Below are 27,433 nucleotides of genomic sequence, written 5' to 3' on the forward strand. Positions count from 1 at the left end.
TCGGCCTGAATGCTCACCCCAGCCTGCTTGCCAATTTTAAATGCTTTACAAGGTCATGTTTTTATTCAAGCTAATCTGAATTACACATGACATAAAACGTTCTGCTTAAAAACACCCAACATCCCCTTCCCCCATCTCTCCTCCCCAACAAAACCAAGTCTGGGCCCCGGGGCGGTCCGCGCCCCCCCCCCCCCCCCTCCACCCCCCCCTCCTTCAACCGCCCAACGGCCGGCGCCCCGCGCGCGCTCCGCCAACGGCCGCCCCGGCGGGCTGTGGAACGGCCGCCCGCCCCCCCTCCCCGTTTCCCTCACCGGTAACGAGGGTCCCCGGCGGGTCTCTCCGGCCCCCACCGCGTTTCGGCAAAGGTGGGTGTGTGATCGTCACTCCTGCTGCCTGCAGGCGGACATCGCCGCCTTCCTCCTGCGGCCCCTTGGCCTGCCATCCCCTCCGGCCGGGCGGGCACCGCAACCTTCACTGAAGCGGCGGCGGTCCATGGAAATGGGTGGCCCTACCTTCTCCATACCTTGCCAACGGCCGTCTTCTTTGCATCGCTCGTTTCTGAGGCAGTTTCGCCCCAGAAAACACATGATGAGCTGCGGTGTCTAACTTAGAAGGCAGACCAGCCTGTATGGAGACTTTCCTGAAAGCTCGTGTCACCGCCCTGGAATATGCATAGTTTGAATAGCTTGACTTTTAATTAAAAGGGAGATTTTCTTTCCCCTCCAGAGAGGAAAGAAGTTCCCACCACTACTGAATCTCCTTCATGATCCCTGTAAGTAGTTGTTTCATGGTTTCCCAAGTAGAGAAAAGCTGCCTAATTTGGCTGCCTGTTTTAATGCCAGTGGGACTCTTCCATAGGATGAGGGATGCCACTGTGTACGTAGCCTGTTCTGATGTATAGCCCTGGTGGGAGGCATTCCTCTGCCTATGCACATCTTTGCTGTCTGACTGCATCTCTGCTGTTGTGCAAGAGCAGCCCTGAGGCCAGAGTTACAGCACCTCATTATCTGCTTGATCAAAGGTGACCCTGCAGGGACTCTCCAGGAGATGAATCTTGGGTGCTTTCTCCAGTTTGAATGCATTTAAGATAATGCCCATCAATCAATAAGTAATCCGCATATAACCCAAAACCTGTACCTAGGCTGGGAGGTCACATCCTTATTGCCCGCCCTTGTGTTGCTGTGATGTGACTGATGTCAGCCAGACTATGTGCTCCAGGCTCCAACCTTGCCTTTTCATAAATGTTTTTCAGCAGGACTAACAGCTTCTTGCAAATGACCTCTGAGTAGCCCCCACACGCCATGCTATGCTGAGTCAAATGTCTTTCTGACATCAGTGAAGCAGCTGGAGGATCAGGGTGTTTGCCTTGCAAGCAGCCAGCAACCCAGGATTGGATACTATGTGCCTTTTTCTCTGCTGAAGGACTCAAATAAATGTCCTTCTGTGTGTGAACTGCGTTTTTGGAAGAGATCCATGAACAAGTCATTTGTTTAGAAGCCTGATTAGTGAGGTCTTCTTGTGCTTTGCTTGAATCTGTATGTCCTTGAGTATGCCTTCCAGGCCTTGCTTTCCCTGCACCTTGCAGATCTTCCATGTACTGTTGTGTGGCTCACACTTGCCATTAACTTGCCATCATTTCTGCTGGCATGCCACTTTTTAAAATACAGTTAGTTCCCAGGTCCAGCTAGTGGTAAGGCTGAGTGTGCGTTACCGATAGGCACACGCACGTGCACGCACATACTCACACACCTCCCCACACATACACATACACACGTGGCTGGCCACACCGATTGACACAGGCAGAAAACACAGCAGTCATGCAAACACCAACAGCGCTGGTGGCCTCATCCTGTTCCCTTCTCTGGCTGATCAGGACAGAAGCCCATTAATGGAAAATAAATATATATTAGTATACATTTATACAATATGGATCCCTCCAGTAGCTAGTTTAGACACTCATCCTATTCAGTAGCTGACCCTTGATCCAAAGTCTTCCCAGCTGCTGGCACCTGGAAATGTTATCCCCAGAGGCCCACAGCTCCACTGAGGTCAGGTGCAAAGCATAGCCAGACAGATGTACTGACCAGCAACCTGTTATACACACAACCGGGCCATTTTAGCCTGGTATCCTTTTATTTTTCCATACCAAACCACCTTTCTCCCCCCCTTCCCTCACCTTTGATTCCTCCTCTAGACATCCCATAAGTCATCTTGTACAATCCCAAAGATGCTCTTCCCCTCCATGCCCTGAAGAGTCCTGTACCCCTGCAGGCAATAACCCCTCTGTACAGTGATCCATGGAGCCTCTCCCATTGACTGTTGGTGACGGGCATCACACCTGGCCCACGGGCTGATCCCTTTCTGGGAGGAGCTGGGCAGGGGCTCCTTTTCTCTGGGTATCTTATTGGGGTTTCCCACCTGCCGCTGTTCCTCTGCACTCCTTTGTGTTTCTGGAGATAAGTCTTGAATCACATAACCCAGCAGAAGAACATTTGATTATCTAAATCAAATGATATTTTGAGAATAAAATAAGAAGAAAAAAATGGACATAGGTAGGCCAGTGAGGGGGTAAAAGAAGCAATTAGACTGTGTTGTAGTAGAGCCATTAGTCCATGTGCCTCTTGACAAGCTGTATAGGTTGTAGTGCCAGTGGCTGTCATCTTTGAAAGGTTCATTTACTGTTTGGAAGCAGCAGTTGGTCAAACACTGTTTTGAGGCCAAAACTTCAGCCAGCTTCCCACACATACAAAGGAACCCACTGAAGTACATCTAAGACTGTAGAACCGTGTGTGTGATGAAGGTGAGCAACAGTTTATTCAGCGAATTTACATCTCACTTGTACATGTTTTATAGCTATGTAAATATGGCCTAATATTCACTCAGACCTGAATCAACCTGCAGCTTCCCCATGTTTTGTTGGTAGCAATCTGAAAAGAAGCAACACCCATTTGTTGGTCATTGAATGTAAATGTACCTTCAAATCCTTTTCATCCATGCTTGTGTTTACTTAGTAGCTGAGCTGACTTAAGAGGTGGAGGTGCCATTATAACCTGTGTTTACAAAAGCCAACACATTCTCTTTAAATCTTCACAGACTTGGTCTGGGATTTTAAAGGCACTTAGGTGTTTCAAAATCCTACTATGTACTTAACTGCTATGGATTACTTCTGGATGTATTTTAAACTCCCACTAAACACCTCTTGGAAATTTAAGGCACCTAAATGACTTTAAAGGTTTCTCTCTAGGTGCTTCATCTGACTGAGTCCATGAGATTAATTCTAGAAATAGATTAACATAGGAACACACTGTAGATTCTGTAGAATGGATTTTCACTTGTCTTTGGCTGCATAGTCTCTCAGATACCTATAATATATATGACTTCCAACCTTCATAACTCATAGTCTTTTTTCCTTCCCATTCACTTCATTGGCTAATTTAATGTAATGCCTTTTTTCACAATGCACAAAATAGGAAGAAAGCTTTCTTAAGATTCTACTCACAGATTTATTCCCTTCATTGTTTTACCTTTCTTTCCCTTCCTTTTGCAATTTTAACTCCACTCCTGTTGTTAAAAAAAATCAATTAATACATGCAACCTGCAATACTAGTAAACAGCCAGCCCAACTTTGCAAATTCAGGCTCCAGACAGCCTTTTGAACAATGAGTTTACGTGACCTACACCCTCAAAGTACCTCTTGCTCACAGGTGTGGAAGCAAATGATTAAGTAGCAAAAGAGATCCATGCTTGTATTTTAAGGAGTGGCATGACCCTTTACAATAGCCAGGATGTGGATTAAGGAATATCTGACTAGTAGGCCAAGTATGGATTACTCCGAGATTTCTAATTGGTGAAAGTCCAGAACGGTTCATTTTCACTGGGGAGCCCTTTGGTGCTCCAATGTGATGAGTAGAGGCCAAGTGATTCTGTATTCCTCTTAGTCAGCACTGACAAGGATCTTGGCTGTCAGTCTTAGCACTTGTATCAGAGGGTAACAGCAAATGTTACAGTCAAATTACTCCTGCTTCTTCAAAAAAGCCCTATTCACCCATAGTCAAGACAAACTGGTGGGGCCATATGGCGTTGAAGAGCTCCCAGTGCTTTTAAACCTTTCTTATGTATTCCTTGCTCTTGCATTGGCTAAAATAGACATGGATACCTTCAAGATGATGAGTTTCACAAGGCAGGACAGAATGTGTAAGGTGTCCATGCTACAGAGTAGAACGAGTTTCCAGTAACAGCAGCCCATGCAATAGTAATCTCCCACAAAGTCACATGGAAATGTACTTTAATGCCCTGGAAAAACCCCAGCAAAGTTCTTCTGTATTTAGCTGGTCATATGATATGATTGTTAAGCTGCTTCCTGCTTTTCAGGAAACACATTTGCGTGTATATCAGGGTTGTTGCTAGGACTATTTCTATTTACTGGAGTTTTTAAGGACTAAAGAGAAATTCATGTCATGCAGAAGGGTTTAACATGATAGCTACTATTCTCTTCTTCAGAGTGATAAATATTCTGTATTTTGATACATAAGAATACCAACAAGGGTCCATCCAGTGTTATAAAACTTGTTAGCACTTACATTAACTGCCAAAGCAATAAATCTGTGAATTCACTCTGACAACTTGTAGCAGGCTAGCAAGTGCCACTAACCCCACAGTCACCTTTAGGAGGAAAGTCCCAGGGTAACTGTTGTTCCTTTCTCTCTTCTTTAGTCTGAAAGTTTTTAATGTAAGTTTAAAAAAAAAACAAAGGCAAAAAAGTATCTTAAAACAGTTTGGCCTTGGGGTTTTTTTGGCCTGGCTTCCTGAGGAAACAAAGCATGGGAAGTCATGCTCCATGCAAGTGTATGCCCATCTATCTCCACCACCATCTTTTCAATCTGTCAACCTCTTGTGACAAAATCTGACAGAGGCACATGACTTCCAGAAATATTGCAGATGCAGAAGAGTCCAGAAACAGCCCAAGAACAGGAGGGAAACAGCAAGACACACACACACACAGAAGCGGACAGTCTAATAAGGCTAATGCTTATCACATTTACCACATTTGTTTTGCAGCTTATATATTTTGCCCAGAAAAGCAACTATATTTCATATGGTCCTCAGAAAGTTTTTTGCTTCCCCCCCATGCCCTCAAGCTTGTTGCTGTGGAAGTTGTAGTGTCACTAATTGCCACCTAAGCTCAAACACTGGTACTCAGGGGTTTGTTTTAATGCTGCTCACCTGTCTGCTTTATAACTGTAGCCGCCAGTGGAGGTAATGCTGGTGTTTGTATTTTAGCTCACAAGGGTATGGCCTGAACTTTGCAATATTAAAGCAGAGGTCACTACATCAGGTCAGAGGTAAATATGTTTATTGTTGAAGTGTCTGAAAGTGTGAAGCAACACTGGAGGAATTCCACCCTCTTGTCAAAAGGGGTTTTGAGCTGCATTTTCACACGCTTTTCTCAGTTTGACAAGATGAACAGAAAAACACTAAAAGTCCAACCCTGAATATTAACATGTTGGAGTTCAGTCACCTTTGTACTTTCAGCACTTATTGTCTTTTCATTTGTAACAGATTTTCTGTCCTTTAGAAATGAGTATTTTCTTTCAGCCCTTTGTTTCTCCCTGTGCTTAGCCTCAATGCTAACAATAACTCATCCAGAACTTTTTGCAGAGTTGGTCAAAGTGATTTTTATGCAACAGCTGTAGTAGCTGGAGAAGAGAGAGGCCAGTACCTGCTTGTTTTTTTCAGGCAGAATGCGTGTTTGGTGTGGCTATGTTTTTAATTTCCATTCTAGTAGGTCACTTAGCTACATAAACAAACAGAGCTAGAGAATGGGCTGCACTGTGTGTTCAACAGTCAGGAAAATATCCAGGCTAGCGTCTTCTTACAGCTACAACCGAGAGCACAGGAATACAAAACTAAAGCAGTAATTTATCTACATTCAACTCTCCAGCCTCTCTGCACATCAGAGATTTTGAGGAATTGAGCTGTTTGAAGGACAGAGTGAAAACAAATTTTAGCTGGAATGTGTGCCCTGCATTATCTGTGTCACCCAGTGAGTGAGTGGTACAGCTGTAAGAGGATGATGAATCTGAGATATTGCTGACTTGCTTTTAGAGTTTAGTCGTCTCTGAATAGATACCAATACAATGTGGAATTTATCAGTAAAGTCCTGGTGTTTTGAGTGTGGGAGACAGCAGAATGAGGACAAAGTGGTCTTTTAACCAGAAGTCATGCTAAAGACTATCAGGAGAAAACGCATGTTCTGACGAGATGAGCACACTGACAGCAGCTGATCTTGGTTAGATGGAAGATCCATCTAATCTAGAATTTGATCTCTGACAGTAGCCAGTGATGGGTGCTAGGGAAAGAGTATGGTAATGCTTCCCCCAAAATGCCCTTCTACATCGTGGCAATCAGTGATTACGGCTTCATTGAACCAAAGAATGGATCTGGACCTTCATATTTAATAATCCTATTGAATCATCCAGCAAGTTATGTAATTGCTTTTTAAACTCAGTTACTCTTGCAGCCTCCTAAGTCTCCTATGACATTGCTTGCCACTCATAACTGAATTCCGTTCTCTGAAGCAGTACTTCCTTCTGTTGTAAAGCTGATGCCTCACTTTTGTGCCCTATATTCTTCCATTCTGAGAAACTGTGACTAACAGTCCCAAATGACCATTGTAGCTGTGTGTAAGGTGAAGGTTTTAGTATTCGTTTTGTTCTTTCCTTCCCTGTCTGTCCAACGCTTTCTGAGCTGAAAGTATTAGCCTAATTAATCTCCCTGAGTTTGAGGGGGACATTGCACTCCTGTGAAAGTCCTTGCTTATTACCCTTCTCTCTGTGTCCTAGCTCTTCTGTAGCCTCTGTGAAATGGGACTGACAGTGTTCAAAACGTGGCCATTGACTTATGCAGTGGTATAGGATACTTCCTGCTGTGGTCTTTATCTTCTAATAAGTCTTAACATTGTGTTTACCTGTTGAGCTTCTTTCATTGAACTATCCATACTACCTTCAAGATGTCTTTTGAGAGAGGTGATAGCTAATATAGATCCCTCATTGCAGACACAGAGCTGTTTTTCCCTGTTATGCAGTTATGGATATTAAATTTCATCAGGTATTGTTTTATTCAAAACAGTATCATGAAATACCTCTGAAACTCAGTCCAACTGATAGCAGTTTTGACTACCCTGAAGATTTTTATACCATCAAAAAGATTCACCTGTTCATTACTTTTTTCCCCAGATCATTCAGAATTAAGCTGATCAGTTCCAAGCACAACCAATGGATCTGATCTAGACTTTGTTGCTCGGTCTCCTTAAAACTCTTGAGTAAAACACCTTGCAACAGAGATCTGTACTACAGCACGTGGGAGGGGAAGGGGGAAAAGGATAGGTGTAGGTTGTATTACATAAACTGACTTTTCATGGTTTTATTCTCTGAGAAAACAGAAAAAGCAATAGATCTTTAAGACAAAGAGTTGGAGTCCTGTCTAGACCGTCAGTTATTTAACACTGAGCAAAGCATATATTTGAGATTAAATATGTAGCTTTCCAAGAAAAAGTGATTCATCTCACTGTGAAAAGCACTTATAAGAGGAGCTATGTAGCTAAAATAAATTATAAATTGTTTTGGTCAGGTCTTGGGTTTCACAGGTGAGTCAGCTTTCTTCCTTACCCTTTTTCTTGGGTGGTGAGTGGCTCCTGGCTGCCACCCTTCCCTCACCAGCATAGATCCAACTCATCTGTCGCACATACCCAAACCAAATGAGCATACCACTTCTAGCCTGCCCTACAAATGATTCTCTCAGATTACATCTGTAAGGAGAAGAGCACCATTCCTCACAAGTCCATCAGCCCCAGGACAAACAGCACAGCAGAAGGACTGGACAAAGCCTGGCTTATTTTTATCAGTGCAGTCCACAGCACTGTCAAAGGCGGGTGGGTACAGCCGCTGAAGGAATGTGGTCTGGTACTGAATGCACAAGAGCAGCTGAAACATCCCTCCTGAGCAGAGTATTCCAAGAGCTGATTGGGAATTAGGAAGGGGAAGACAACATTTATACACAAATAACAGATCATTTTTCTTTTAGAAAACCACTCTGCAGCAGTGAAGCTGAGGGTGTATGCCCGGGTCCTAAGACCGCAGCCTATTAGCAGCATTATTACCATATCAATGATTTAAAGGCTTATGAATGCTAAGAATGTAAGAGGTCAGTTTGGCCCATGGCCAGGAATCAACCCACTGCCCGCCCACGGTGAATAATCTGTTTCACGGTCTGTTTGTTAAACAGTGTACCAGAATGCAGGAGGATAGGGGGTTACAATGTATGTTGACTGCACAATTGAATGCCATTGCTTTGCGGGAAGGGTGTGGAGTTGCAGTTGTTGCCAGTGCACAGAAAATTTGCAGAGAGATACATCTCTGTTGTGTAAAATGATTTCATTGTGGTGTCCCATCTCTGTACTGAACAGGAGGACTTTATATTACATGTGGCCTGTATGGTCTGTCAGGAATAGGGCGCAGCTCTAGAAAGTCAAAAGCTTTTTATCTCAGGACAGCAGCTTAGTAAGTATGGAAGACGGTTATGCTAAAAATGCTACATAAACAAGGAGGATGACCAGTTCTATATAAAAAGACTTAATATGAACTACAGATAGAGCAAGACAGATATAAATGTCTTTTTTTTTAAATTTACATTTGCTTAAACAACTACCTCCCCCCACAATTCCTCAGTCGTTAAGTATTTTTAGTTTGAACGTAGCCAAAGGGAATCTGGAAAAGGGGGACACCATAACAGGTTGCATGTGTAAAAGAGTCATTGGAGCAAGGTATAGCAAAATAGCAAGCACTCAGCAAAAACAGCTGAGTGCTTAAAGCTGGTGACATCTAGGTAATGGCATCAGACACAGAGAAAGGTTTAGACAAAAGAAAACGAGCAGTGCAAGAAGTGCTGGGAGCTTCCAAGTGAAAACCAGAATATAGCAGTTGGAATTTCCTGGGGAAAGAAAACCAAACCCCAAATAAATGCCAAGACCACCCTCTCCCCCCACCCCTTCCCCCCAAAAAAATCCCCAACCATTTGGAGGGGCAGAAGTAACGGAAACAAAAAATTACTGTTATCCATTAGATTGCTACTGCCTTTAGTTATTGCTGATGCTGCTAGTGACAAAGCCTGCTTTATTTTCACAAATCCCAACTCTTGTGAAAACTAAACACATTTTATTGACAAAGCCAGATAAGACTAGGAGGAATTGAGAGAATTATTTACTGAATTCAGTAGTCACAGAGGTGAAACTATTAGAAACGGTACTTTTGTTATCTAGATTAAATTCTGATCTTAATGTAGTTTGCAAAAAAGGCTTATGATGATTAGAAAAACCAGCTTGATCATCCCATCCAAAGATGAAATGACTTTTCTGTGAGACTTGAAATATTTGCAGTAACTAATTAGTAATTTATGATTTCAGATAAAATGAGCTTATTGTTAAATAATCAATTGTCTCTGAAAAGACACCAGTTATTCTAGATGATAGTGACTTTTATTTGGAACACATGATCACTCAGGGAGTTGAGTGCAGATTAGAACAATATTCTGCAACTGTTCTAGGCAGCTTTTCTCAGCAACTTCCCTAAGTGGGCAAGAATGTGGGAAAACTGCAGCTGAGAGAGCACCTAAGTTAAGTACACTCAGGAATCACTGAAATGATGCATTTGCACTTTGGCTTTTCAGGAATAAAATAGAGAGTACTGTAGACTTCAGTCTGTCTACCTCAATAATACATCAGTAGTCCTTAAATAAGATTATTTATTGGTTTCTTGCTTATTCTTTCTTGATTTTTATGATAGGGGAAGAGCATTTGAAAACACTACTTTACTTAATAAAGAGCAGCCACAAACCAAGTCACATACCTATGTAAGAGAAGATGCTTTGTAATTAGAGGTACTTTAAACACAAAGGATTATGGACTTCGTAGTGTAATTACAAAATGTGTCAGAAATTATTATACCTAACTTTAAGACTTTAAAGGACTTCTTAAATGTCTAAGATTTCTCTGGGTCTATAATAGACTGACTACCCACATCATTAAGCTACTGTTTTCTTAAATACAGTTGTTGTCTGAGGATCAAAGCTTTTTGTTTGCTTGTTGGTTTTTTAAACAGAATCACAACCAATCTATGACAATAGTTACATTACTTAAAAACACTCCAACCCAAATCTATACACAATGTATGCTAACTATTAAAGCAGACTTTTAAGAAAACTGATTGTTAATCAACTTTTTTATGTTGGAAGGGCATAGAATGCATTATTCTGATTCTGGAGTCTATTAAGACATACTGTATTACTAGTGTTACATTTCATTAGCTGTTTTATAAAGCAACTAACAGTACTATTTCAATGTTCTCTTTCAAGTGAGAATTAATATTTATTAATAAATATTCCTAACCAAGAATACATTAGGAGTGGGGCCTATGGTGAGGTGAATGACTCTGATGGATGGGTGACCTTAGAAAACCACGCCTGACATTGAGGTTAGTAAATTGTTTGTATCATGACAACTTGAAAATATTAACCCTGTCCTGTGTGTGACTGGATTTTGTCTCTCCAAACACAGCTGTGAAAATCCATTCAGAAAACACTCCTAAAGATTTGTTTCCAATTTTACTGTCACCTATAGCACAGATGGCCTGTTTTTTTACTTATTTTTACTTTTAGTGTTTTGTGCTTGTGGTGAGTTAACCTTGGCTGGCTGCCAGGTTCTCACCAAGCCAATCTCTCACTCCACCTCCTTCACAGGACAGGGACAGAAAATAAGATAAAAAAGCTTGTGGGTCAAGATAAACACAGGGAGATCACTTACCAATTACCAACACCAGCAAAACAGACTTGACTCAGGGAAAATTAATTACCTTTATTGACAATTAAAAATACAGTAGGATGGTGAAAAGCAAAGACAAAACTAAAAACACCTTCTCCCTCTCCCCCCATTTTCCCAAGGTCAACTTCACTCCTTCATTCCCAACTCTTTTACCTCCTCTCCCTGGCCCCAAGCAGCACAGGGGAACAACAGTTCCTCTCTGTTCCTCCTTTCTTCTCAGGCTTTTCCTCTGGTCCAGCATGAGCCCTTCCCACAGGATATGGTCCTTCAGGAACTGCTCCAATGTGGGTCCTCACCATGGGCCACAGGTCCTGCCAGAAAACCTGCTCCTGAGTGGGCTTTCTTGCCAGGAGCCTGCTCATGCATGGGCTCTTCACAGGCTGCAGCTTCCTTCAAGATACGTCCACCTGCTGTGGCAGGGGGTCCTCCTTTGGCTGCAGTGTGGACATCTTCTCCAGTGTAGGGCTTCAGGGGGACAACTTGTTTCACCACATGCTGCAGGGGAAGCTCTGCTCCAGCACATGTAGCACGCCCCTGCGCACTCCCCTTCTTTTCTACCTTGGTGTCTGTAGGGCTGTTTCTCTGAGTCTTCCCACAGCTGCTGCACAGCATTTTTTACCCTTTCTTAAATGTTTCCACAGAGGCACCACCAACTTGGCCGAAGGGCTCAGCTTTGGGCAATGGTGGGTTCATTTTGGAGCCAGCTGGAAGCAACTCCGTACAATGCAAAGGCAACCCCTGGTCTCTACTCACAGAGGCCATCCCCACAGCACCCCTCCATCCCCCACTGCCAACACCTTACCAGTAAAGCCAATACAGTGCTATTTTGTGCTTTTCCACAGCAAGAAATCAGACTTTGGTTCTCCTGCAAGAGGGGAACTGCTCAATAGTCAAGCTCTGCAAAACTCTCCCTTAAGCTGAGTACAGGATGTACTTAGAAGTGTGCTAGACTGATCACACTTGCGTGCTATTCCTTCCTGAAGACTAAGTTAATCCCGAACCAGACAAATCTAATATTTCACTAAGCTAAATTCATATTTCCCTACAACCAAATGTGTACTACTGTATCTGTAGTTAAATGACTGCAGGGAGTTTTCATGAGGCATTAAAAAAAAAAAAAAAAGTCCTTGGATCTTTACAGTACTGAGTGAAAAACAGAGATTGCCAAAGCATTCTATCTCCTGTACTCAGTAGTTTTGTAGTCTCTTGCAGCTTTGGTAAAAACTAGAGGAAGGCACTCTTTTTTTTTTTTTATGAAAGGAAACAGTTTGCATGGTTTCTCTGAGGCCAGAAAGTGAGTCAGCAGTAGAGTCAATAGCCACATAATAGTATCCAGTTACTTCACTGTTACAGTCCAGCATTTGGAAACTGTCTGTGCCAGACCATAGAACCATTAACATTCATGATTATTTCAGGAATAAGTTATTCTGGAAATTAATAGAGACGACATCCAAAGCCACCATTTGATTTTATTTATTCATGGACAGTGTTCCTTAAAATAGGCACCACATATCAGAAGATATTGCCATCACTGACACAATTCTCACCCATCTCAATTTTCATAACAGGTTAAACTACTGAGCTTGAAAAATTGTGTGGTGAAATACTATTTTTTCCCTTAGCAAAATAGCAATCCTCATGTTTATAAATATATTAACTGCATGTATGACAAGGGAAGGTAGAGAATGCAGTGATAAACTCTAAACCCCACAGGGATACTTAATAATACATATCTGAAGTAGTATGTTAATCACATTAAAATCTCCAGTAAAACTTGAGAAATCAAGTAAAAAATACACTTTGGTTTTACTTTTTTTTGTTTTTAATTACAGAAGCTTTTGCCTTTAGTTCAAGTGCTATCTCAAGAAGCATGCTGAAATGATTTAGAGTTATAATTCTAGTCAGTTACAAGTGATCATATGTAGTTATCTTCACAGTTAATATTCAGAATTACCAATATTTCCTAAATTGTGAACACCTACTCACAGTACTGAACAAAGCCTCCAGCTCAAAGTCTAATTTTTCTTTCTTTACCTTTCCCTTCTCTGTAGGGAAGGGATTTAGGATGTTTCCTAGAGCATACTCCAGACTAAGGGATTTAGACCCTACTTTTTCCTCTCCCCCTGGACAGAGGACTTGTAATCCTATTTCTCCTGAAAGAATAGGGAGGTGCAAGAAAGCAACAGCTTCGTGGGTTTATGAAAGGAAGGAAATGAAGTAACGATAAATTACACACACAAGAAAAGCTACTAGATTCTTCATTCTGGTCATGAAGAGAGCAACTTTGTTTTGCCTGCAGAATGTGAACAGTGCCTGAGTCAACAAGATCGAGTACTTCAGTGAAAATTCCTTTTTTGGTAACTCCAGAGTATGACTTGGTGCATTGTTAGTAAGTGATGCAAAGCAACAGGCAAAAAGGGCCAGTGCAAGCAAGGAGGCAGTAAACATGTTCCACACCTTCAACATGTGGCTGCTACCAGCCTTGACTGCAACACTAACAAGTGTAGATTAACTGAGTGCATGGAAAGAAAAATTAAAGGTAGAAATGTCAAGTAGAAAAGCTAGCTTCTTCTCTATGTACCTGAAGTTAAGAGCCTGTGCTTTTAGTTTTTTCTGTCTCTTGCCAAATATTGTACCCCACTCATATATAATTTTCTGAAGAGTGGGTAATGCTGAAGTTGCTCTTTGCTGTGTACCACATTCAGCTAAAGTAAAAGCTATGCCTCCTAAGCAGTCTGTAAAAAAAAAAAAAAAAAAAAAAAAAAAAAAAAAAAAAAAACTTGTCCCACTAAAAAAAAAAAAAACCCCCGCTCTGGCCAGGTGAATTGCTGCCCAGGATTGTCCCCAGGGATAAAAAAAAAACGCATGCCCCCTAAAACACTGAAAAAAAAAAAAAAAAAAAAAAAAAAGAAAAATAATCAAACTGGTTCCAACTTAGAGAATGACAAGCTCCTCTGGTTTGACTCAATGCCAAAACTTTATCTCTGGAAAGAAGTTGGTACAGTAGCAAATATCATATTCCAAATATTCAGCCTGTGGCAAAACCCAGGGTCAGAAGCAATGGAACGATGTCAGACATTTCTCCCATTTTGCAAAAATATCAAAGCTGAGTTACTTTGTTCAGCTGTTTGCATTTTGAATTAAGGGAGATGCTCTGAGATGAAGACTTCGCAGCTTACATGATCTTCAGCAGCTCAAGTTTTAAGTGTTAAGCTGTCAAAGAAGCAGCTGCTTAAAAACATTGCAAATTCATACCGAGTCAGCGTTTTGGATCACATTAGGTTCCCAGATAGCGCCACTGGAAACTATGGAGCATTAGTTCTGTAACAATTGCCTCTGGCTATAGAAGACTGGAATTTGAGGTCTGCACAGCTCAGACTTGCAAACTCCTTTGTATTACAGATGTTGAAGAGGCAATTCACACAAAGAAATATTGAACTATGCAAGCTGGTTTCTTTTTTTTTTTAATGTTGGTGCTCCCAGCATTAGCAACATAAATATTCTTAGGAGCACTACATAGAGTTTGCTTTCAAGACCTATGTTTCAAATAGAATAAATTGTCCTTAAAAGCTGAAAGAATTAATGACGAAGTCCTTGCACTGCATCAGTTAAATGCAATTCCTTGATAGGGGTAGAAAGACTTTCGCCAACAGTTATCAGGGCAACAATCACTTGAGGCAGTGCAGGGTGATGGTGAAAAAAGTACAGACAAAGTATAAAGCTTCCATATTAACATAACCTCTTTCTCACTACTCACAGAATAGTTTCTTCTGAAGGAAACCTGACCGTGCTGCAAGTTACGGGTACTCTTCCCTGGGAGAAATTAGGAAAGAACCAGTCCTCCCCCTTGCCCAGAGCTGTGTGCCCTCCCCTGCTCCAGTAAACCCTCAGAAGTAGATGGGAAACAACAGAACCCAGGAAAAAACCCAAGGTTTTTCTTAGCTGTCTACTTATTTGTAATACCTTTACTGAAGAGGCTGGCAGAGGCCTAGTGAACTTGTGCCCAACAGTCCCTGTAACACTTGGATTTAGGCTGCTTTTCAACACAACAGTGATTTGAAAGATACAGCTTCAGCTGGCTAAGTCACATCCCACATACCAGTGACATTTGAAGGGAACAGACCCAGCTGACAGGTCAGAATGGATGCCATCAACCATGATGCTTGGTCATTTCAGTCTACCTGCTTCTCTTTTAGTGGATTAGGTTTTCCTCCATCTGATCGGTGCTGTTGATGCACATAGTTAATGGACTGCTGTCTCAGCAGAGGCATGGCACATACTGTGGGGTACACATTGGTCCTTTTCCCTTTTGCTCCCACTGTTTTCTTCCCCTGCCCACTTGGTCACTCCGTTACCAGAGCTTCCCTGGTATTAGGTTAGACACATTGCCTGCATCTTCTCTCTTCTTAACAGCTTTCAGACCTAAGCTAGAATATAACAACTTACTAAAATTCTTCATGAGCAAGCAAATGAAAACCTCAAAAGCTACATCCAACTGAAGTTGGGCCTTTTCCCTTCAGCAATGGGAGTTTGTACTTTGACACAAGATGCCCAACACCACTTATTTCCCAGTTTTCTCCACTGTTGAGGAAAAGCTTGCTGGGAGCTAGTCATACTAGCAGTTCACTAAACTGCAGAAAACATTCTGGGCAATTCTACCTAAGGATTAAAAACTTTGTCCTTTTATACAGCTTGTCTTGGGAGACTATGAAATCACAAGTATACATTTTAGAGCATATATGTGTTACACAAGACCAGATAGTGTCCCTGCTGCTGAACACAGGGGCATCAAAATCCAGTGCCTCTTACAGAATCATGCTACATGTACCTCAGTACAGCTGGGAATGTAGTGTCATCTTGCAACTGAACAGTAAAAACTACAGAAATGAAGTATAAGTTTCTCCAACTGGTATGAGCTACACTAACCTGAACTTTCTGTAGGTTTGAAGAAAAATATGAAGAGTTAAAATGAAATGTTTTCACTTGTTTTAAGGGAAGTAAGGCTAAATTTTAAGGTTCTGTTTAGTAGTTGCACTTTCTCCAATTAGACTTCATGAGAGCAGTCAGTCACTGAACCAAATCACTGAATTCAGTTGTATTGTGTACTTCCACGGGTAACACAAAATAAAGAAGCACAGTTCACCCTTTCGTACCTCAATGCCAGTTGAGCACTAATACCAGCACTGTGAAGGATTAAACCCCCCCCAAACACACCTCCCCTGCCTTACAGCTCAGTCCATTCAGAAGGCAAGTAGACAGCCATAAAAAACCCAACTAAATTAATTTTTGATCAGTGCAAGAAATACCCCACTGGTTACAAAGCATGCAAGTTTCCAAGTATATTTATTATCCATTTTGAGTTGCTGGAGCAAAAACCTGCTCCCTCTCCTTTTGCCAAATTCTCAGATATGAGGCACTCATCCTTTTGCTGCATTAACAGCCTGCATGAACACCAAACACTTATTTTGTGCCTAAGGCCTACAAGCATTCCCAAATGGGAAAATTGTTAGTTCACATCAGTAGACATCCCCCTACTATAACATCATTGCAATCAAAGTTGGGCAAGAGAATGTCTTTAAGCAAATGGATCGGATACCAGAAGTGCAGCTGCGTTCACTACTCCTGCCTTGATCTTGTACACGTGCCATCTTCATCATATTCACCCATCAACTGCAACATATATGTTCCAGTACAGAGAAGAAACTGTCCAGTGATTTGTGCCGCATGGGATATTAGCTGAAGCAACTTCCTAGAAGAAAAGCCATTTGTTTTAAAAAAAAAAAATTACAAATTCACCAACAGGGTAACATTTCCCCACCCCCCTCAACACCGTCAGGATGACTTAGGTAGATATATTTAAGAACTCTCCCATTTCTCCTCACTTCTGAGAAGCGGGTCATTTCTGTATCTTCTTTAGAGCAAATACTTTTGTGGTCATTGACTGACAGAAAACTCTTGGCATGTTGGCAGAACCAGAAAACACATTTAACAAAGCAGGCTGTCATCCCATCAGACATTTACAGGCTTTCTGCAAAGCCATCACTCAAACTACCAGAGCACCACTGAAGACTTCACTTTGCCTGGGAGCCCAGCAGCATTCCTGCAGCATAAATCCACCTCACGTCTCACCTTTAGGCCATTCAGTAACACAACACTGCCTGTATCTCCAAGCTACAGATCAAACTCGATTAGATCCAAAGCTGAGCAATCACATTACAGTGGATGCCCAACAGCAAAACAAGTGAAGCCAGCAAACTAATACTGTCCAAGCTGCAAGCCTTAAGAATTCTCAGTTCATAACTATTCTATTTTTTAAAGTTTTAATAAGCATCAGCATTCAAATATATAATATTGTGTGAGAGTCAGTAAGACCCACAAACTAAGATTAGGCAAGCAGAGATCTACAATATAGGCGTTGCGGAAGCAGTATGCAAGAACTGGAACCTTTCCAAACTGGAAAGGGATCAGTTTCTGAAGATGCAGAAACCAGACCAGTCTTCCTCTTCTGCAAAAAGAAGGAAGGTTTTCTGAATTCCTGTCTGAGAAAACAGGCAGCTGTGAACCCTCTGCTGCTATTCACTTCTCCTTTGAGCTCTAGCAGAGAAGGCAAAGTCTTCTTCCTACAAATTCAGTTGTTTCCACTGTGGTGAAAGAAGGTTTGCAGTCAAAACCTAATGCTTCAAACGAATAGAACATCCTGTACTTATAGAGCCTGGGAAGCCTTTAAAAAAAGCCCAAGCCTGTACCTTTATTCATACTTCCCACACATATTCCATTTCAGTAAGTCCTTTCCTCTACCAGATAGTACAGGCCAAGAGGCTTTACAGTTGTAAAGAAAGCTGCACCTGGTACACAGATTTTGAGCAGCTGCAGTGTGTCACTTGCACACAAGAGCAGTTGTCACTTAAGCCACAGAGGAAGTTATTTGTTGAACTGGGCATTTGATCCTTCAGTTGGACACTACAGGGAGAAACTGCGAGGGGAAATGCACTAATCAGATCTGGCAGGCTTTGAACCCCTCCCACCAATGAACAACTGCAGCATTTTAAAGTCCTTTGCCTTCACACTCCACAGGTGGGCTCGGGGAGAGGGCATCAGAGTTTGCTAACAAGTTCCAAATTGCTGGGGGACTACACCATGAACCTAACATCATCTGCCTTTCAATAGCAAGTGGAGACAGGTCACCTCCCTGTTGTGTTCAAAAGTACCCAGGGTTATCTCCTCTGTCACCCTTGTTCTTGCTAGCAGACTATTTTCCCACCCTGACACTGGCACTTTCCTCAGAGCTCAACTCTGTAACATAGCAGTGCTTCCAGAGGAACTCCACAGCTACTTCAGCTGTTTGCCAGTACCATTTCTTTCTCACCAGTTGTCCTGTGCTGGCAGGGAGGCAGACTGTCACTTCAAATTCTCCTCAGCAGTGCAAGTTCCAGTGCTGATACTCATCTCCACAGCAGATAGCCAGAAATCAGAGTTTGTTCTGGCTCAAGAGACTTGACAAACATAGGAGCTGGAGGAGTGCAGCTGCTCAAGGGTAAGACTTTGCTTCCAAGAAACCCTAAGTAAGCCAGTCCTATAGGTGGGCATAGCATGTAGCTGGATAATCACTGCAGTATGACCAGAGAGATCAGCCTCACCTACAGCCACACCAGCTGTAGCCTGAAAAATTAAACAAGGGACCACGCAAGTAGAGTGGGAGAGGTCAGTCAGACAGAGAGAACAACATCAGCATTACAATGCTTAATACCTGCATCATGAGAGGAGGGACTATTTGAAGACTTCAAACTAAAGACTACATGTTGCTCAGGGGAAGTGCAACTTATGCCTCACTTACAGGCATATACATTTGTTTGTTCTGTACAGAGACAAGTCCTGGTCTCCAAGTAATAAAATGGAACAACACTGCATTGCTGTGTCTCAACTAGATTTTGAAAGGTCAGGCAGAGAAATTCAGGGCTGCAGCTTAAACAGCTGCCAAAGTACAGCACCTCTGTGCAGGAGTCTGAACTCAGAAGGAGTTTTCTTTAACCCGGGGCAGGACACAGCTGGTTTTCACAAGGCACAGACTTTCAACACGCCGTTGAAAGCAGTGGACAGGACAGGTATTACTTAGTGCCTGCATAACACAGCATTTCCCAACCACCAATTCTACCAAACTCACAACCCACCACAGATTGGTCCTGCAGGAGACAGTGGTCCTTGTTAGGCTCCATTAGTTTGCTTAGGAGACCAGCTGGCTCAAACAGTGACATCACACAATCTTACTACAGGTGACAACTTCACACAAAGACCATAATCAGTGTAAAGTCTCTTCTGTTTTCCTTTGCCTCCATGTAGTTCAGGTGGTGCATTTGGCAGCTGGGTATTGCAAAGTGTGAGCAAGCTTTAAGACCTCTCCCATTAGATCTCAAATTCCTCTCTCATTTCATTCCCTTAAATCCCCCCTTCAAAGAGTCAAATGCTTCCTCCTCAGCCTCCCGCATTCTTCAAACAAGTCAAAGGAATCTGGGGAAATTCTCTCAGGAAAACAAAGAGACCATACCTACACCCTTGCAGTTAATGCAAGCCGATAAGATTTTGCCTTGGGGGAAACTTAAGATTCCACCATAAGAAGCTACGCTAAGTTTTTTACAAGTCAGCTATCCACCTTACAAGGAAAAGTCGGCATACTGGCCAGTATGTAAGAATTAATACTAAGTTTACAAACACACCTGCTTCACAGAACCAATAAGCAAACACAGACTTTACATCAATGCATACACCCTATCAGCAGTGGAAACATACTTACCGCAATATGCTTTTTGCTCCCATACACTTGATGTCATATGAGATAGAGTAGATCTCGTAGAAGGTCGCCTTGATGTTTAAGCAGCCAATAAAATCCTTAGGGTTCAGCTTGTACAGATCAAATGTGATGTTAGCTACTCCCATTTTCTTCTTTTGCCTCAAAGCAACAACTCCATTTCTTGTCTAATTTAGAAAGAGGGAAAGAGAGTTTGCACCTTGAGCCAGGAAACTACAGCAAGACAATCATTAATAGCACAGCTCTCTAGAAGCAGATTGCTTATTCCAGTCTTTGAGCTGGTTCTCAATCAATTCTAAACTAGAATTAAAAGCATTAGCACTGAGAAAAGCAAGTCTGTAGCTTAGGTAATTTTGTTCAAGTCCTGACCAGGCTTCTGAAGCTATTGCAGACAGACATAGAAATTCTAGAGTGACACAGCACTTCTTGAATATTTCTTTCCTGTAACAGAGCTGCTTCTTCAGAGTATACTGAAGCCACAGATAATGCCACTGGACACTGTTCCTGTCATTTAATTATCCTGGTACATTCCAGCTGCTAGCTGAGGTAGCACAATGAGTCCACACTAACAGGCCACCAAATAACCAGGATGACATTAGGTCCTTATGTTTAGGAAGGTACACAATACTGATGAGCAATCTTAGAGATAGCTGCAAAGACAACATCTGTGAAAAGTCAGGTCCTCATTTCAAATCCTGGCTCATAACACCTATCCTTCCTCCTACTAAAAAGGTAACACGGGGAGGGAACCACCACTGATTGTTAGGCCTAAGGGTCAATACTGAGCTTAAGATAAAAAGCAAAGGAGGAGTGTGGAAAGTCATATTCCACCTTAAATCCAGCCTCCTTTACTAAAAGCAGCCCTTGTCTGCTTCAGGACTGGAAGTGGAGCTTTCAGGATTGCTCCCTTCAAAAAAAAAAAGAAAACAGTAGAGAAGACCCATATTTACAGAGACATCTAGTGGATACTCTGCTCAGCACATTCTGCTCAAGGTTAATGACTTGGCAGCTGCCAACCTGTTTTTTGCATGCTAAATGAAGCAATAAAGTTGTGTAAGACTGGGCCTTTTCGTACTTGTCACCCCAGTGCTCAGACAGTGCCATGATAAGTCAGACCAAGTTAAACACTGTAGTATATCATTAGCCAGCATTTTTACGCCTGTTTTACTTCGATAGCCTCCAAGCTTCAGCAACAGGGCCCCCTATCAACAACAGTTTTGGGTACATGCAAGTCATCGGTATGCTTGGTAGAGTATCCCCCATTAGCACCAGGGTATTTGGATAAACACAACAGAGCTCATGCTACACTCCAGGCAATTTGTGAAGCTCCTGCAGCCCTTCTGCTGTCACTCAGCAGTCTGAAGAGGGGCAGCATTTGAGACTTGTTCTGCTGCCGTGCCAAGCCGGACATTGGGCAGAACAGCAAGGAGCAAGGTGGAGTCATACCCTGCCTCCAACTTCTTTGCTCTTGGAGCTCATGGCCCTGACGCAGCAGGTTGATGAGCCAGCGAGGGGAAAAACGCAGAGACTGCCCACACTGCGACAGGAGACTGAGGAAACACAGCCACACAGCTGAGCCTTCCCTATACGAACAGAAAAACAGGAGGCCTGCTTACAGCTCCTCTGCTAGCTGTGCACCTGCTAGAAGAAGTTTTCATGCTAACTTTCTAGCAACAACCATTTCATGAAAAGACAATTAGGAGTTTGACTATCTTATTAACATACAGATGATTATTCCCCCACAAAACCACAAGTTGGACGCTGAACTGATATGATCAGAAGGGTGAAGCTAGCTGATATTAATAGTTCTTAAAATATCCTGAAGCATGTAGACTAAAATTAGGTTTTGATGACAACTTTTAGCTGTTTGCAAAATTAACCACAAGCATTTTTCTAGCCTTCACAAGGCAAAACTTGTTTTATGCTGCTTAATCTGGGCATTTTTTCCCCTTCTAAAAGCTAACCTTTAAAGACCTTGTATTTTTAACTTCATGCAAAGTCCTAATTTTCTTTATGTTACAAAGGCTCAAGAACAAAGTTATTTCTGAGACTCTCCAAAAGCATGGGATTTACCCTATAATTCTTTTCAGTTGTAATGTTTCATTTAACTTTTTGGCAAATATTTGCCAACAGCTCTATGTCCAAGTAAGGGGCAAAACAGTGAGCTGGATTTATCACCCAGGAAGGCTCAATGAGGAGTTGATATCTTGCCTTCTTGAGGGGAAGTTTTCTCTCTCTTCTCCCCTATTTCCAACAATTTTAAGAGCCACATTCTTCCATCTACTTCCAGCCAAGTGAGAGAGGGGCACTCAACACTTACTTGTGTCCATTTCTGTCCTTTTTCTAGAACCATGAAGTGTGTATTATCATCCAGGGACCTGAAGAACTCCTCCGTGTCCACAACCGTGCCATCTTCCTCCAAAACCAGAGTAACTATTCCAGATATAAGGAAGGCTTCTAAAGTCTGCAAAAAAACCAGTTGATTTTAGCATTCAGAAGGGGGCCCATAGTTTCATATTAAGACTTGCTTATCTGCCATATTCTCCTGAACTTCCCCAGTAATGATTTTTAGAAGAACAAGAGTGTTTTTTCTTTTAACCGTTTTTAACCTTTTCTTTTAACCTTTCTGAGATACCATACTTCACTATAAGTTTCAGCCAGAGTGGGAATGTTTGCTGTACCTTGCTGATGAGCTCTTGCAGGCTGCTTGCAACAATTCCTTTCCGGCTGCTTCGGGAGGCATTCGACACACGGAAGGGTCGCCCTGCAGGCATGAGAGGAGGGAACAGGGTCTGTTTTGTTACTGCTCCCACAGATGCTCCCACGGATACCAAAGATCTAAGACAAATAAAAATTCAGCACAGTTATAAAAATAGTTACGTCAAGTACTGTGAGAAGGACTGTTGAGCTCAGTGATATAGGAACATTATACAATTCACAGATCACGTTAGACTCATGGAGCTGGCTTTCAAAACTAAATACTACACAGCCCTACATATGAGTTTGTCTCTGAGCTTTCTCTTGGCAGTGACATTTGAAAACACTTCTAAAATGAAAAACATTTCAAGGAGATGTGGGCCACCTCTAGCTCAGCTGATGTCAAGGTTATGATTACAATGAAGCTGACAGGTTTTGACACTGACTTGGAAAGGGAGCAGCTCTTAGCGGCATTCAGCTATGTAAATCATTCTTTTTACCTGCAGGACAAACAATCAGACAATACACAAAACTACTTTCAACTACTTAGTTAAGATATGAGTTCACCTTAGGAACACTGACCATATTATCCACATTCAAAACACTTAGCGTCAGAACGCAAGCAGAGCTTTTTGAAACAGTTATGTTTGACTTCCAAACAGCCAAGGTGTTCATCTTGTAAATAGTACCTACAGTCTATAAAACTTCATCTAGTTTTGAAAATGACAAACTAAAACTTGTTTGTGCCCTACTGTATCAAAAGAAGCCAAATAAAATGACAAGATGAAAGTATATAAATGGATAATGTTGAAGCAGGCTGTCAGAGAGGTTAGAAGAATTCAAACACTCTTAGAAGGAGGTTTTAAATCTTCCTGGGCAATTGCATGTTTTAATAGTGACTGGCTAGGTTCCCTTAGGAAAATTGAGCACATACAACTCATAACTGCCAACTCCCCCACCAAGGTACAGAGCTGCTCCTATCTGTATCTAGTGACAGCTTTTTGCTGCTGAATTATATTGCTTAATTCATCATCCAGTTTGCCAAAAATTGCCATCCGTATGACACCTGGAAAGGAATGATCTCTAACAAGTCTTTTACAGCGTGACAATATTTTGCCTCCCAAATTCCTGGCAGTCTCTTTCTGCAGCCAAAGAACGAACACAGGCATTCCTAGAACAATGATGAAATGGTAGAAAGTTACTGAACTAGTAATGTCCCACTCACTCACACCTTTTTGTGCAAGTCCACATTGACCAGGGACAACAAATATCTTTTCCAAACCTCTTATCTGGTCTTCAAGCATATTTTTAGCATGTAAAGTTCTCTCTATGACTGGCCAGAGCAAGTAACAGCAATTAATTTATTTCCTGCTCTCATTCTGAGCTGCTGTTCTACAGGCCTTTGGGCCATTGCCTTTCCTCTGTACGCCAAAGAGTTTCTCTTCCTCAAAAACTCCTCAGCATTTATTTTTTAAAGGAAGGTGGACATTCAACAGTGTTATTCTAGCTCAAGCTAATACCTTCTTGTTAGTGCTGTCTAAAGACTATGTCCCTGGCTTTTACAACGGGTAGAAACCTTGCTCCTTCCTGTAACAAAGGTGGTGAGGATGAGCAACCAGTATGGTTCTGAGGAGATGGGCACTGTTCCAAATTAAAGAGCTAACAAGCACTTTCCTCCTGGAGAAGGGTCAAGACCAGGGAGTAAGACGCGGTGACAGAATAGCACTGACAAAGGCGCTGAAGGTCTGGAAGGGAAGCGTGCTAGGACAGGGCGTGTTCGTTAACCTCTCCGCTGACTAAGGCAATAGTCCCCCAATCACCCCACTGGTCCATGGGCAGCTCCCATTCTGAATCACTGAGTCTTTTCCTCAGATATGAAACTGCTCATCTGCCTCGGGGCTGGTGACTCCACTTCGTGGGGCACCCTGTTGTTAAAAAGTGCAACACTCAGGATTCAAGAGACAATGCCTTCAGAGGTAATTACATCCTGTTCCCTCTTACATTTGAAAACTAGCATGTAGAATAGCTACTTGAGTGCTATACATGACAGCACCACCAAGTTGGGGTTTTTTTTTTTGAGAGGACAGAAAATACCAGTCCTGTTGAACAGTTTTCTTTCCCATTACTTAAGCCAAGTTGTCATTCGCAAAAGACAAAGCATAAGGAAAAAAGCCAAAATATAAATCCTGGTACAGGAGGAAGAGTGTTAGGGGCACAGCTCACGGGCAGGACTTGAGCTAACAGGGTTCACCTCAGGCATTAGCACAGCCAAACAGACAAGCTGTATTTTGCAGTTCCAAGCAGAAGTTTCTTCAGGATTCGAGATCAATCACCTGACACTGCTGCCTAGTTCTATCAGATGTAAAAAGTCCCAGAAAAAACCCCTAACAGATTAATAAGCCAGGACTTTCATTAGCTCTATCTGGCAGTTACTTAACAGGAGTCCAAGTCTTAGGGAGTTATTTAACATTGATAAGCTTTCACCTACATTTCAATAAAACCAGTCAATATCACCTTTAAACTAAGTCTGCTTATGAAGCTGTGAGCCTGGGCTGCAGCGCAGGCTGAGGTTTCACTTAATGAGAAGTACTAGGAAACAAAAGCCAGCATGATTAAGAAAAGCAAGCTAAAAAGAGTGCGAACCCTTCCATTTCTGGGCCTATTGCCGAAAGCTTGGTTTTCCTTTGTTTCCCCCCTACAAAGGCCACAGACTCAAACAGGCCAGCCTACATTCAGGGCTCCAAGAAAGATTCTTTTTTGCTGCAGCTGCCCTCAGAAACCAAACAGACTCCTGATGCAGGGAATTCCTCTGCTAGATTGAAGTTACTGAAAATAATTTCCTATTAAAAGTTGACCAAGCCAAGTCTGGCAACAAGCAGCGGCGAGGAAAGGAAGACACTAAGGTGCAGCCAGCTTTACACAAAAGTTGAGTAACACATTAGATACAGACAACTCCACTATTGTTATTCTTTAAAGTTTGAAGGATCAAGTCCTAGCTCTTCCCTAAAGGGGAGAGGTATCCTATGTCAGGGGAAGACATAAAAATATAATTGAAAGAGCAGATATCTTCAAACTCTAGCATCTCATCCAGTTTGATTTGTATAACTACAACCTGCTAGAGAGAGAGACTCACACATACTGCCCCAAGCACCAGTGTCAAGACTGGTGGGACAGAAGAATTAATTAATTTTGTTTTGAGGAGAACGTGGGGATTACAAGCCTGCCTTGAGCCCTGCACACAGATTCTGCTCTTTATCTCTGTTTGCAATATGCCATGTATGTTTGTCTAAGGATGTGGTGCAACGGTCTTCAGCCTCACACAGAAAAATCAACGTTGCACAACATGAGTGGCTTGAGAACGTGGCAGGGGTTGATTTTTAGGTTAGAGTTCACAGAAAACGACCACGGCTGTAACGGCAAAGTAAAAAAATAAAATAAAATAAAAAGTTATCAGAAATTAGTCAGGGGTCGACTAGCTTGCAGCTTCGGTTTCCCTCATAAAACACGCACCGTAGAGATGCCGGAGCGGCGCACAGACACTTCCATGGACGGGGTCAGCACACCCGAGGTGCCAGCCAGGCTGCCACGGCGTCCAAGCGGCTCCCCGGTACCCCGAGCCCCCGCGCCGAGAGGCGGCGGGCGCACCCGGCCCTCTCCCCTCAGGAAGGGGCTGGAACCGCCGAGCTCCTCCCGGCGCCCCCCTCGGCAGAAGTTTGACGGCAGAGCCGGGGAGGCCGCCAGGGCCCCCCGATCGCTTCTCCCGCCCGGCCCCCACCAGATTTAACGCTCCCCTTCCCCCTCCAGCCCCGCACTCACCGCACCACCGAGCCCACGCACTCCCGCGCCGCCTCCATGGCCTGGCCGGCCGCGGGGCAGCGCCGCCCGCCGCCTTTAAGTGCCGGGGCCGGGCGGGCCCTGCTCCGCCCCGCGGCGGGGAGGGACGGGACAGCCCCTCCGCCCCGTCGGGGGTAACGGCGGGTGTGAGGCACCGTCACCGTGGAAGGAACCCGCCTTTAGGTGCGTTTTGCCTTATGGTTTACTCAGGTAAAGAGCCACAAGGAGGTTTTTTTGTTTGGTTTGGGTTTTTTTTAGCACGTATCCGAGTTACATACCGTACGTTAGCCGGTTACAGCTAATATAGCAACAGTGGAAGCCAATCTCATTATGAAGCCTCTCAGCATTAGAGCAAATCAACAGATTAAGTGTCTCAGCTTCTGATTTTAGAGCCTGCGAATAAGCTTACAGCTTGGATTAACGCATACAGTAGCCTCAGTGGAGGTATTTAGCGTTATTCCTAGAGGCAGGGGAGCCGCACCTTAAATTTACTGAGCGGGTACACAGGCAGGTTTTCCATTTTACATAATCCTATGGGCACAAATACCCTACTGATTACTTTTTTTTACTCTGAAACCAGGTTCTGTTTCTCAGAGCGGTCAAATCGTTACTGCCCAAGGAAAACAGAGCTAGGAGCCCCAGAACCAGGCAACGGCCTGACCCAGGGCCAGGACCTGCACCAGGAAGCCCTCTCACTGCTAATCAGGGAAAGGCTCCGGAGGCCTTTGCCACCAGCTCTCGGGCTACTCCCAGGGTCAGGAATGGGTAGTTACCTGGTTGCCTGGATTGTTTTTTCTGTGCCAGCCTGTTCAGGGCAGGAAGAGCCACTCACAGTACTTCTTTACTCTCCAGGTTTCTCCAACAGGCTGGATAACACCTGCTAGATGTCTTCAGTCCTCAGCTTTGGGGCCCTTATCAGCTATTAAAAAAAAAAACAAAAAAACCACAAAAACATCCCAACCTTTTCATCCAGTCTAAATAATCGCCTTCCCAGCTTGGTGGAATAAGTTCCCCACCTCAGAACAAAGCTTAACCTAACAAACTCCTTACTGGCAACCTGAGGCCAGACTTTTATCTCTTCCTCCTTCGGCTTCTTAGGGCTTGCAGGTGTGTGGGGACTCTTCTCATATGTTAACCCCTTCTTTTCCTTTCATTTAGTTTTGTTACATTTCTGTGATTTGTCCCTGGCAGTATGTCACCGAGAGCGGGAAATGGGGAACAATAAA

General features: G+C 43.0%; 1 protein-coding gene across 1 annotated transcript; it reads right to left on the reverse strand.

Moving 5' to 3' along the window:
* Positions 1–16,199: 16,199 nt before the first annotated feature.
* Positions 16,200–26,277, reverse strand: CIDEA (cell death-inducing DFFA-like effector a). Its single transcript, XM_014938709.1, has 5 exons — positions 26,190–26,277; positions 22,358–22,514; positions 21,997–22,140; positions 19,662–19,843; positions 16,200–16,622 (listed from the first exon to the last, which is right to left on the reverse strand). The coding sequence occupies exons 1-5, from the start codon at positions 26,225–26,227 to the stop codon at positions 16,490–16,492; spliced, it is 654 nt and encodes a 217-aa protein (XP_014794195.1). The 5' UTR covers positions 26,228–26,277; the 3' UTR covers positions 16,200–16,489.
* Positions 26,278–27,433: the final 1,156 nt, after the last annotated feature.

Source organism: Calidris pugnax, unplaced genomic scaffold (assembly GCF_001431845.1).
Source record: "Calidris pugnax isolate Ruff unplaced genomic scaffold, ASM143184v1 scaffold13, whole genome shotgun sequence".
NCBI lineage: Eukaryota > Metazoa > Chordata > Aves > Charadriiformes > Scolopacidae > Calidris > Calidris pugnax.